The sequence below is a fragment of the Chlorocebus sabaeus genome, chromosome 9 (genome assembly GCF_047675955.1).
Source record: "Chlorocebus sabaeus isolate Y175 chromosome 9, mChlSab1.0.hap1, whole genome shotgun sequence".
Classification (NCBI taxonomy): Eukaryota; Metazoa; Chordata; class Mammalia; order Primates; family Cercopithecidae; genus Chlorocebus; species Chlorocebus sabaeus.
In genome coordinates, this window is record NC_132912.1 from 12,117,027 (window position 1) to 12,130,171 (window position 13,145).

Below are 13,145 nucleotides of genomic sequence, written 5' to 3' on the forward strand. Positions count from 1 at the left end.
TAGGCCTACATTTCAACAAAGAAACACCACTAACAAAAAGCGACAAAAAATAAGTGTATATGTGTGTATACTTTTCCCTCTTTTCTTACAGCTTTAAATACTTGGATAATCTTATATATCTCACTTTTGGACAAAAGTAGAAAACAGCAACAGAGGAGGTACAGTCTCAGCCATATGTAAGATACAGCGTTGGCCACACTCTTTACCAAATGAGATTTAAAGAGTCTCCAAAAACTCAAAGACTTGAAACAAATTGTGCCACTTTAATGGATAAATCATATTTGGCTATTAATTTGAATGTATGCAAATTAAGATGGGGGGAATGCGGCAAAAAGCTACATAGCAGCTTTGTCACCATACAGACTCACTTTTTTCCTTCAATAACAGCATTCTCCTCCTAAGCCTAATGGAACTCCCTGGCCTGAATTTGCTTTCACCTCCTGTGTCCATCCCACATTTCACAGCCTAGTTAATTCTTCCTGTTGGAATTCCAATCCACCCTCTCTACTTTTGAGAGCACACAATATGGTCTCATCTGATCCCACTGATCTGCTACCCACTCCTCTCTCCTAAGCCCTCCCCTGAAGTTGCCTCAGACATCTCCTGTCACAGAACACACTGCTTTAAGATCTTGCTTGTCCAATATCCTTCTCAATAGAGAACACCCTTCAATACGTACTTTCAGATCCCATCCACTCTTCAAGTTCCGTTTCAGTTTTACTTCCTGCATAAACTGTCAATGAGTATTTCAATCTATTACTTTTTCTCCTATTTGCTCCTAAAGCATGTGGAGAACTTATAGCATCTTACATTTGATGATATACTACGTTGTTATTTTTTTCCTAATAATCACATAAATATTACATCAGATTATAAGACCCTTGAGGACAAAAAACTTATATGTTCAAAACTTAAGAGAGCACATATATTAATAAGTACACAGTAGGTGTTAAATAAATACCTGTTGATTCATAGAATCTGAGAGGATTCAAGCAGGAAGAAACTTTAGTGACGGTATGATTTAACCCTCTCATTTCATGAATACTGGTTTGAACACTTCCAAACCAGAATTCAAATAATATTGACTATTATCACTTTAGTTTTGTTCTTAAATTAAAATAAAAATCTGAGCCAGTAATCTTACCTACCCTGAGAAAATCAGAGGTACACTAAAAATGTTATTTACAGTGGTATAAAACTAGAATCAACCTAAGAGTGAAACAGCTGTATGAAGTAAATTATAGCACACAGATACAAATGAACACAGCCAATTAAAAAAAAAAAATAAAGCTTTAAAAGAATATGTGTAATGTCAAGAAAAAGTTTCATAATGTATTAAGTAGAACCAATTGGTTATAAAATCACAAACACATAAAAAATTTAAAAAGAGTAGAAAAATATGTATCAAAATAGTAACACATGATTATCCTTCTGTATGGAATATTGGTATTGTTTTCTTGGTATTTAAAAAAATTACTGTCATGAACACTTACTACTTTTAATACTATTAAAAATTATTTTTAAAATATAAGAAAATGGTTTTAGTATTTCCCAATTAATTACGATGTTAACATTGGGATACTACAAAACTAACATGAGACAATGAATTTTCAGGTGTCAAAACAAAAAACTACCAAAGGCACAATACTGTCTTATCTTCTGGTTTATCAGTAGGAAACTGATTTAATATCAATTTTTCTGCCTGTGTCTTCTTCCTGATACTTAGACTCTATAACCAGGAAGCAAATGGAGACTCGGGAGTGCACTGACTGCAGCTGCTACATCTTTTGAGTTTATCCATGAACAGCGATCTATTTCTTACCTCCATATTCTAAGCAAGGACAGAGTCCTCACAAGAAGCCTGCAGTCCTTTAATTTTGCCTTTTGATCTACAAAGGACAAGGCACAACTGTTCTCTTTTCTGTCACCAAACTAGGTATCACACTAATATTTACTCATGTCCACTATCCAGAGAGTACCATTCATTAAGGTTTTTGGGAAAGAAGGCTAAGACTTAACAATTTTCCAAGGATCCAAAGCAAGTGAAATAAGTTCATAAATACTCTGCTTGACATGAGATCATGTATTCAATTAGAAATTTCAAAAGGAAAAGAAAGCAGGTAACTTGGAAAAAGGTTCAAAGAACAAAAAGAATCACATATGCTTTTACGGGTTAAGTTGCAGGAAAAGTTAATACTTGCACAATCAGTAGCAGCACTTATAAAACCTTTACCATGAAAAGTGGTTCTTCAGATATGTGATGTAGTAAATTTATATAATTTGCATAACTGGTGAAGGTAAAGATCCCTTCATGATAGACATGAATGTACCAAGTTCTAGTGGGAAATCAAATACTAGCTTAATAGTCTGAAAACGTGTCACTTTATTTTTATTTTATTTATTTTTTTTGAGATGAAGTTTCACTCTTGTTGCCCGGGCTATAGTGCAATGGCGTGATCTTGGCTCACTCCAATCTCCGTCTCCCGGGTTCAAGCAATTCTCCTGCCTCAGCCTCCTGAGTAGTTGGGATTATGGGCGTGCGCCACCATGCCTGAATAACTTTTGCATTTTTAGTAGAGATGGGGTTTTGCTATGTTGGCCAGGCTGGTCTCCAACTCCTGACCTCAGGTGATCTGCCTGCCTCGGCCTCCCAAAGTGCTGGGATTACAAGTGTGAGCCACCACACCTGTCCAAAACATGTCACTTTAAAATGACTAAAATAAAACATGCTAAGAACTATCAGCATATAAACCAGGTTGGTATGGCTATACCTTGTACTGGTTATTTCTAAAGACACGTAAGTTCCTGCAGCTCTAATGGCAGCTATTCAAGAGTTAACTCTTCTCCCCAAAACAACCTTAGGATACTGAAGTATATAGAGAACCTTCTAATTATCTCTAGATTTTCTCTAGTCCTTAGAAACAGAAGCAACTCTGCCAGTGGTAAGCTCTGAAATCCTACCCTGCAAGATAGTTCCAAACTTCTGACAGGTACTCCCTTCTACAGTTTCTTTCCTTGCACTTTTTAAGAAATAATGCCTGTTGAGAATATATACTGCAAAAATAAGTAATGCTTTAATCAAAAATAGATTTTATATTAGCAACCAAAAATTCTACAATTAAGAGAGGTAGACAGGATTATGGTTTTCGTTTTTTTTTTTTCCCATCACTATTACTCGCTTCAAGTCCTGTGAGTACTGCATAATTGTTTTTCTCCAGTTTGAAATTACCTAGTGAAATCAAGCACATCACATGGCTATTACCTAACACTATTACGTTACACTCAACACTGAAAATAGAAAAGATACAATGTAAACTCTGACTGGTAACATTATAAAGCAAATTCCAGAAACAATCTGCCAAATAGCACCTTCATTTTCTGTCTATAATCAATTGCTTACCCAGTTTTATTAAGAATTCTCGTTCCAAGTCTTGTACCTGCCTGATGGATTCTTCCAGAGAATTACAGAGTTTGATCTTTGGTCTTAGCAGTTCTAGGGTATCACTGATCATGTAATCTATATCAATAGGAAATGGATGGTCTTTTGTCCAAACCTCCAAACTTTTCTTCCACCAAACATAACGCTGATAACAAATGAAAAATAAATTTAGCTACAAGAAATTAATAACAAAATATTTAAAAATAATAAACTATATTGTGCTGTTACCTAGTTATATCTATTAAGCTAAAAGGTTGTAAAAGATACCTACCATTTCTATTAATGGTCAACAGCAATGATCTTATTCCAATAATTTCCCTCTGTCTATATAGGCTTTGAGCTATTTGGTGAATTTATTAAATATCTTTTTATTATAACTGTCACAGTTTTTTTAAGGCAAGGAAATAATATAAATAAAATACCAAATAAATTTTCAGGTACTCCAAAACAAGGTACTGATTTCCCATATTTAATTTTGCAAATATAACCAAATTCAAAGCCATTGTTGTGATAAATGTTCATTATTTTCTCTGTACTACTTGCTTTGATTTTTGAAGAGTTAAAGTATCTGAAGATACGGTTTTTGAAATATATAAAAACCACTAATCATCAACAAGCATTTATTGAACATCTACTGTGTATATGGCACTGTGTAGATACTTTCCCTCTCTACTCCAAGCCTGGTTCCCACGTTCTATTTCATATTTGTTCTAATTCCTAAATTTACATTAACTGAAAGCACAACCGCAACCCAAGAATTTACTAGTATATAAACAGGTATTCCTCTGGGAGTTTTACTCTTCCTCTCCAGTCTGTTCCAGGTCCTTGCTACTACAAGTGTGGACCTCATCTGGGAGCTTGTTAGAAATGTAGAATCTCAGTCCTCCCCCTAGATCAACTGAATCAGAATCTGCATCTTTACAATGTCCCCAGGGGACATGGATGCTCAGCAAAGTTTGGAAGCACTGCTCCAGGTGATCCTTTCTTCCTGACCTTCTAATACTGAACTGTACACTCCATGTTCTGGGTGGAACACACAGACCTCACCACCCAGGCCTCACTCACTTTTGACTCCAATTCCTAAGTATGGCTCTGCTATGCACTTCTGTCTGTTAATCAATTTGGGAAACATTTTTATCTCTTTTTGCTCCTGAATATTTCTGAGTGTTTCTTTTCTCTCAGCCTAAGACTTCAGAGTGAATCCAAAGAATGATTCCCTTCTGAGAGAGACTCTAGTTTGGATGCTGTTATAGTTGCCATTTTGCAGCAAAACTCTGGCTTTTAATACAGTATCCAACTTAAGATGGTCCTTACACATAACAGGGACTCCAACCCTCAAATCTGCAAGTCCTTTTCCCCACTTTCTGCTCATCAATTCAGAAAGTAAAGGAGTAATAAGTTTCCCTCTATTGCAAAAGAATAGTGGTAGGAGCAAGCTAACAGACCACAATTCCCCAATAATATTTACCCCCCACTTAACACATGCCACAATGTGGATGTATTTTTAATACTTCAAGTTGTAACATTAAACTTATTTTCTTCATAATGGGTAAATGAAAATACTAACAACTGTGATTATATAGAATTGAATGATGCTATCAGCACTTAGTAAAACTTAAAAGCACTTGATAGTGAGTTGTTCACCCTAACCGGCACTTAGAAAATTGTATTTTATGGGAAATAGTAATTGGGCTCCAACTAATCAACCTATAAGTTAACTTCTGAAATATAAACTTTATAGAGGTTGTAGTACTGTCCCTGTATTTGTATATGAATTTAATTTATATTGTACTTGGTCTAAATGAGAAGTTTATATAATTAACCAAAATTAAGATATGGAGCGCACAACCCAAGAATTTACGAATAAATGAACATTCTTTCCGTATTAACTAGAACACATTTTTCTCAAAAGCGATAGGTTTTCTTTAAAAAAAAAGAAAAAAATTAGGCTGGGCATGCTGACTCATGCCTGTTAATCCCAGAACGCTGGGAGGCCGAGATGGGTGGATTATCTGAGGTCGGGGGTTCAAGACCAGCCTAACCAACATGGTGAAACCGCCACCCCCTACCAAAAATACAAAAATTAGCCGGGTGTGGTGGAGTACGCCTGTAATCCCAGATACTCTGGAGGCTGAGGCAGGAGAACTGCTTGAACCTGAGAGGCAGAGGTTGCAATGAGCTGAGATTGCACCACTGGACTCCAACCTGGGTGACAGAGCAAGACTCAATCTCAAAAAAAAAAAAAAAAATTCTATCTTTTAGAAACAAGAATTTGGGCTGCGCACGGTGGTTCATGCCTGTAATCCTAACACTTTGGGAGGCTGAGGTGGGAGGCTTACTTGAGGCTAGGAATTCAAGATCAACCTGGCCAACATAGCAAGACCCCATCTCTATTTAAAAAAAAAAAAAAGAAGCCAGAATTTGAGATGTAAATCAGAATATAGATGAGTGAGAAGAGAACATTAACAAATGTATTACAAATCACAAGTAATTTTAATTAATAAATTACTGTATTAAATATAATGGTCCACAAATTACTGAACCAAATTTATAAACTGTATGAAAATAATTCCCAAAATTAATGAGCAATCATTATCAATCATAAAAGTTACATGCAATGAGAATGTTCATATAATAGAATCCACCATATATCTTTAAATTTCCAAAAGCATTCTTCTATGAACAATAGAATCTAATTATGAACATATATATGGTATATGAATACCATGTTTCTTCTCTAATAGTATTTTTTAAAACACATGCAATGCATTAAATGATGCCAAACTGAATATTTCAGCTTTATACCTGAAAATATACAAGGAAACAATCAAGTTTTCGTTTACTGGAACCTCTGTCAAAGTACTGGCCACATGTGTCCAGAATAGTGCATACGAGTCTAATTCTGAAAAGATGCTCAGGTGGGTCCAGGGAACTTGGAGAGCCATCAGGATTAACACCAAATGAGGTAAAAGAATACAGAGTTCTGAAAATAACAGCTGATTCCACCATTCGGTAATTGTAAAGTTCTCCTAAGAACTTGGCACTGCTGATACGCCTTTGATTAAATTTAGGTTGATTAACCTAAACAGCAACAAAAACACAGATTTTCATTAAAGAGGAGTAGTGTACATGAAAACAGGTTAAACTTGCCTCTGTAACTTGAAAATATCAATCACTGAAAGAACACTGAATAGAGAAACGACAGATCTTTCATAATAAAGTGATCACTTCCAGGTGTTCTTTTCTCTCTCTAGGAAATGGCTATCTTTAAAGTGTTTTCACAAAGAAAACATATTAGATATTAAATTTAGCTATCATTACATTAATTGTTTCTAAAACAGTTAAAATGTAATTCTACCCTTAACCTATTTTCTCTGCAATCAGTGAATTAAGAAAATAATAAATCTGGGTTTTACAATAAGAGCAAAGTGTTAGGACGGGCGCAGTAGCTCACACCTGTAATCCCAGCACTTTGGGAGGCTGACAGGTAATCACCTGCGGTCAGGAGTTCGAGACCAGCTTGGCCAACATGGCAAAACCCCGTCTCTACTAAAAATACAAAAAAATTAGCTAGGCGTGGTGGCAAGCACCTGTAATCCCAGCTACTTGGGAAGCTGAGACAGGAGAATTGCTTGAACCCGGGAGGCCGAGCTTGCAGTGAGCGGAGATCGTGCCAGTGCACTCCAGCCTGGGTGACAGAGCGAGACTCTGTCTCAAAAAAAAAAAAAAAAGAGGAAAGTGTTTACAGAAAATTCTTATAAAATGATTATCAGCTTTTTCTAACTAATAAATTTATAGATTCCTATAACTTGAGTCTCAACAGTAACCTAGAAATAATAAATTATCCACAAATTCCAATTGTGTGACATTAAAGAAAGTCTTGGTTACCTCCATTCCTAATCGAATATCTTCTAACACTCCATCCACAACATGGATCCCAACATCCTCTTGGTAGAGCACTAGTCCTGCTAAGAGGTTGGCTACACAATGAATACTGTTATATTTCACATTCCAGATGTTTATCATACAACAAATAACATAGTCTTTCACTTCTTGGTCCTGCCAGGGCAGCTTTCGCATCTGTCTCAAAACCTAAATAAAGAGAATTTTGTTTAAATTATTAAGTGCACAGTAGTCTGACCAAATAATACAGAAATTTTGCTATGACTCTACAGAGAACTTCTGAAATAGAAAGTACATTAGAAATCCTCTATCAGCCTCTTCAGAAATAGAAAAAATGAGATTTTCTAATTATGATAAAATGTATTATCATCTTTCCCAAATCCTTCCATAGTGCCCTCAAATTTTCTAGAGTTTAATCCCAGCACTCTGGGAGGCCAAGGTTGGGGGATAATCTGAGGTTAGGAGTTCAAGACTAGCCTGGCCAACATGGCAAAACCCTGTCTCTACTAAAAATACAAAAATTAGCCAAGTACGGTGGTGGGCAACTGTAATTCCAGCTACTAGCGAGGCTGAGGCAGGAGAATCACTTGAACCCAGGAAGCAAAGGTGGCCGTGAGCCGAGACCGCACCACTGCACTCCAGCCTGCATGACAGAGCGAGACTCCATCTCAAACAAAAACAAAAACCCAAGGTTTAAGAAAAATAACATGTTCTCTTTGGTGCATCATTTGACATAAATAATCTCTTTTTTTTTTCTCTCTCTCTCTTTCTTTCTTTTTCTCTTGAGACGGAGTCTCGCTCTGTCACCCAGGCTAGAGTGCAGTGGCACGGTCTCAGATCACTACAACCCTCCGCCTCCAGGGTTCAAGCAATTTTCATGCCTCAGCCTCCCGAGTAGCTGGGATTACAGGCATGCGCCAACACACTCAGCTAATTTTTGTATTTCTGGTAGAAATGAGGGTTTCGCCATGTTGGCCAGGCTAGTGTCAAATTCCTGGCCTCAAGTGATCTGCCCATCTCGGCCTCCCAAAGTGTTGGCTCATAGGCATGAGCCACTATGCCAGTCAATAATCTCACTTAAAAAATAAAATCATTAATTTCCAACAAATAAACCCAAAGTCAACTGGCTAAAAGATCCCTTAAGGTGGAGGACACTATATCAAGACTGACACTGTACAACAACCTCAGATTCCTCATGTGTAAACGGGGGATAACAAAAAAGTACTTACTTCCTAGTTTATGGTAAAGACTAGACAAGTTAAAAATATGTGAAGTACATAGGAAAGTGTCTGGCACATTATAAAAATGTTAGTGGCCAGATGCAGTGGCTCACACCTGTAATCCCAACACTCTGGGAGGCTGAGGCAGGAGGATTGCTTGAGCCCAGGAGTTCGAGACCAGCCTGTGGAACATAGCAATACCCCATCTCTATTAAATTAAATTAAATTATTTTTAAAAGTTAGCAATTATTATTTCAAAGCCTCTACTATAACAAGATAATCAGCAGAGCTCTAACCATCATCAAAGTCTTTCCATTTTTCTCCTTATATAAAATGGATACTATTAGCCAATTGCAAAGTAATCCTTTCATCTCTACTCTCTATTATCATCCACAATTCATCTTTCAAACACTAAACATGACTCTGACATTTCCAATGAAGCTGGTATGAGAACTCATTTAGCCGTTCTACACTTTTCAAACTTTTAGACAATTCCAAAACTATTTGAAACAACTACTGCCTCTGATTGAGGAAGCTGGTTTCAATTTTCAAACCTGCAACATAATTTCTTATCACCTTCCATCCTAAAAAGAAAAAAATTCTATGCTGTATTGTATGTCAAGTTGTAGAGCTCACCAAGAAATGTTTTGTTCGACATATCTTACTGAAAAGCGAAGTTTCTAACATGGTAACTACAATTATTAACATAATAGGTCAGTGATTCTTTATCTTCACTGGAAATTAACCCCTGTTGAGAATCTAAAGAAAGCTGCAGACCCTGTTTCCGGAAAAATACAAATAGCCACAGACATTCAAAATTATGAGATTTCAGAGGGATCATGGGCCTCTTATAAAGTCTACTAAAGGTTAGGATCCCATGTACTGATGCAAAATATTTAAGTACAAATTTATTATGGAATACCAGAGAGAGAGTAATAGTTTCAAATATGTACATAAAATCAAAATTTCCTAGAGTTACTATTTCAATTAGAACAAAAAGTTATCATAAAAGGAAAACAAAACCTATGTCTCAAATATCATGTATCATCATAAGAATTCCTTCTTAGGATGACTTACACAGAGTTGACTGTAAAGGAACTTGAGCTCTACCCCCAGTTCTCCTACTCTACTGAAGCTTAGTACTACCACAAATCTCACGTTAACTATTACTGCATGATTTCATAAGATCTACCTTCTCGGTGGTAACTTTAGAGAGATCCTTGTACAAAAGTTTCCGGACATATTCCTGGAGAGGAGGACGTTTCTTTTTCACGGTTTTTTCAGCTGGAGGTGGGTTGCAGTAGTAATATGCATTCTCTACCATTGTGACATATCTCGCATCAAGATGCATTGCTTGCTTCTTTCTCATCATTTGCTCCTAAAATAAAAAGTCCAAATTAATCAAAACACTTTCCTTCTAAGATTCCTTTACTTCTAACTAAACTTCTCAGTGATTGACTATTTCAAAGTAATGGGTTACAAAGCCAAAGAAAGGGCCGGGCACTGTGGCTCATGCCTCTAATCCCCGCACTCTGGGAGACTGAGATGACAGGATCATTTGAACCCAGGAGTTCAAGACCAGCTTGGGCAACATGGTGAAACCCCATCTCTACAAAAGATACAAAAATCAGCCAGGTGTGGTGGCAGGCACCTGTAGTCCCAGCTACTTGGGAGGTGGAGGCTGCAGTAAGCCATGATTGGCACTGCACTCCAGACTGGGCAAGAGCAAGACCCTGTCTCTTAAAAAAAAAAAAAAAAAAAAGAGCACAAGGAGGTGGGGATGGTGAGACAAAAACAATCAATGGGCATATCAAAGAGCACGTAAGGACACTAACTGTTATACTACTTATTTTTAGAACATACTAATCCATGGGCCAGCGCGGTGGCTCGAGCCTGTAATCTCAGCACTTTGGGAGGCCAAAGTGGGCGGATCACGAGGTCAGGAGATAGAGATCATCTTAGATAACATGGTGAAACCCCATCTCTATGAAAAATACAAAAAAATTAGCCAGGCATGGTGGCGGACACCTGTAGTCCCAGCTACTCAGGAGGCTGAGGCAGGAAAATGGCGTGAACCCGGGAGGCAGAGCTTGCAGTGAGCCGAGATCGCGCCACTGCACTCCAGCCTGGGCGACACAGCAAGACTCCAACTCAAAAAAAAAAAAAAAAAAAGAACATACTAGTCCATGACTACTTAGCCTTAGGTTTCATCCAATAAAAGACTCAGAACTTTGCTACCAAGGTAACTTCTTTCATAACTTTGCCAAAAAACATGAACTTTAAGGAAAGTAAGGCTCAAATATACAAGTGAGTGACAATAAGGACTAAAAATATAAATAAAGGGCTGACTATAGCGGTTCCCAGTACAACTAAGATTTCATTCTCAAGGCTCCAATGTTGTATGAGATACCTGACATGTCTCTGCAAAAACCTAAAAGTCCCCAATGTCTTATAATGTGTCTAGGGTTGCTCAGTATCAGCTCAGGAGAGGTAAGTAACTAACAAATACAGATCTAGTCACTCATCATCTACTTCATGGTTTCTCAGCCTCAGCACTACTGACATTTCGAATTGGATGATTTGTTTTGGGGGATTATTCTGAGCATTGTGGAATGTTTCACAGCCACTCTGGCCTCTACTCACTAGATGCCAGTTGAGAACCACTGACAAGTTGAAGATCTTTAAACAGCACTCCTAATTCTTAAAACAGCATCATACCAAAAAGCATTAAGATTACTGAATAATTAAGTCATTTTAAAAACATCTGCTGGGGGCAGTGGCTCAAGCCTATAATCCTAGCAACTTAGGAAGCTGAGGTGAGAGAGTCTCTTGAGATCAGGAGTCTGAGACTAGCCTGGGAAACAAAGTGAGACCCCCCTTCTCTACATTAAAATAAACTTAACTAAACTAAAATAAAATAAATAGCTGGGCACAGCAGTAAGTACCTGTAGTCCCACCTACTCGGGAAGCTGAAGCAGAAGGATCACATGAGCCCAGAAGTTCGAGGCTATAGTAAGCTATGATCATGTCACTGCACTCCAGCCTGGGTGATGGAGTGAGACCCCATCTCTAAAATAAAAAATAACAGAATAAAAGAAAAATAAAGTAAAAAATTACCCAGGCATGGTGGTGTGCACTGGTCATCCCAGCTACTTAGGAAGCTGAGGTGAGAGGATTGCCTGAACCCAGGAGTTCAAGGCTGCAGTGAGCTATGGTCATGCCACTGCACTCCAGCCTGGAAGACAAGCTTAAGACCCTATCTCTTTAAAAAAAAAAAAAAAAGAAAGAAAGAAAGACAGAAAAGTAGCCAGGTGCAGTGGCTCATGCCTATAATCCCAACACTTTGGGAGGCCGAGACAAGAGGATCACTTGAGGCCAGGAATTCGACAGCAGTCTCAGCAACATAGTGAGACCCTGTGTCTATAAAATAAAAAAATTAGCCAGGCATGGTGGTGTGCATCCATAGTCCCAGCTACTCGGGAGGTTGACGTGGAAGGATCACTTCAGCCCAGGAGTTGGAGGCTGCGGTGAGCTATAATCACACCACTGCACTCCAGCCTGGGCAACAGCAGGAGACCCCGTCTCAAAAACAAACAAAAATTACTTGGTACTTAATTAGTGTTATGCAATATGGCAGGCATGGGAAACTCATCAGTGAACAGGACAGACATGATTCCTACTTTCAGGAAGCTTAATAGTCTGGTGTCAGAAGACAGAATAAAATCAACAAATAAATCAACTACTATTCTTTTCAGTAATAACTGCAACAGTAGTATGAACAATAAGTACTGCGATCTGAAACAACAGAGAACCTACTTTAGTTCGGGGTGGGTTAGGGAAGGTTTTTCAGAGAAAGTGACATTTAAACTAGGACCTGAAGGATAACAAAGGCTGAAGAACCTCAGGAAGAGCAAGCATGCAGAGGCCCAAGGAGAAAGAAAGGCAGATGTGGCACAGAAAGCCAGTGTGTTCCCAGCAGGGAGCAGCGGAAGAGGGAAGAGGAGGGAGGGGACGGGTAATAGAGAGCACTGCACACGAAGGTGAGAAGGCTGGGTTTAAATGTGAAGACGGAGATCACTGATGAGCTCCAAGCAGTGTTGTGGACTGGGGTGCTGGGTGGTGGTGGATTTCAAGTTCTGTGTGTATGTGAGCTCAAGGAGGGCAAGGGCTGTATCTTTTTCACTGTCACATATGTAGCACCTAAAACAGTGCCTGACAGACATGCAATTCATATTTAACAATGCAGGAATAAATGAATGATTTTTTAAAAACACGTTCACTCTTTCCTATGGACTGCTTTTCTATCCGTGCAAAATCATCATATACTAGGAGAAAGTTTTGCTATTTATAAGTTAAACTGTGGGTATACCAAGTTTCATAACTGTTTCTCTCGTCTCCAAGGATTTCTATAGTACACTGACTGTACCTAAGCCCCTATACTGACACATCTTTGTACTATAATTAGTGAATGCCTGTTAAATATTCAGTCTTCCAAACAGACAAGAAAACACTCCCATGTTAAATAGAGCTAGAGATTTAATGACAGCACCCTGTAAGTTCTTTGGACAAAATAGAATGCATCA

The 13,145-nt window shown here is 38.0% G+C and overlaps 1 protein-coding gene across 2 annotated transcripts in view; it reads right to left on the reverse strand.

Moving 5' to 3' along the window:
* Positions 1 to 13,145, reverse strand: part of UPF2 (UPF2 regulator of nonsense mediated mRNA decay) — a 126,673-nt gene that overhangs the window by 35,984 nt on the left and 77,544 nt on the right. For both annotated transcript variants that reach the window (XM_008002258.3, XM_008002259.3), the window contains exons 12-15: positions 9,755 to 9,940; positions 7,328 to 7,531; positions 6,245 to 6,520; positions 3,401 to 3,584 (exon numbers count right to left, since the gene is read on the reverse strand). In XM_008002258.3, coding sequence (XP_008000449.1) covers positions 3,401 to 3,584; positions 6,245 to 6,520; positions 7,328 to 7,531; positions 9,755 to 9,940 — 850 coding nt within the window. The remainder of the gene's footprint in view (positions 1 to 3,400; positions 3,585 to 6,244; positions 6,521 to 7,327; positions 7,532 to 9,754; positions 9,941 to 13,145) is intronic.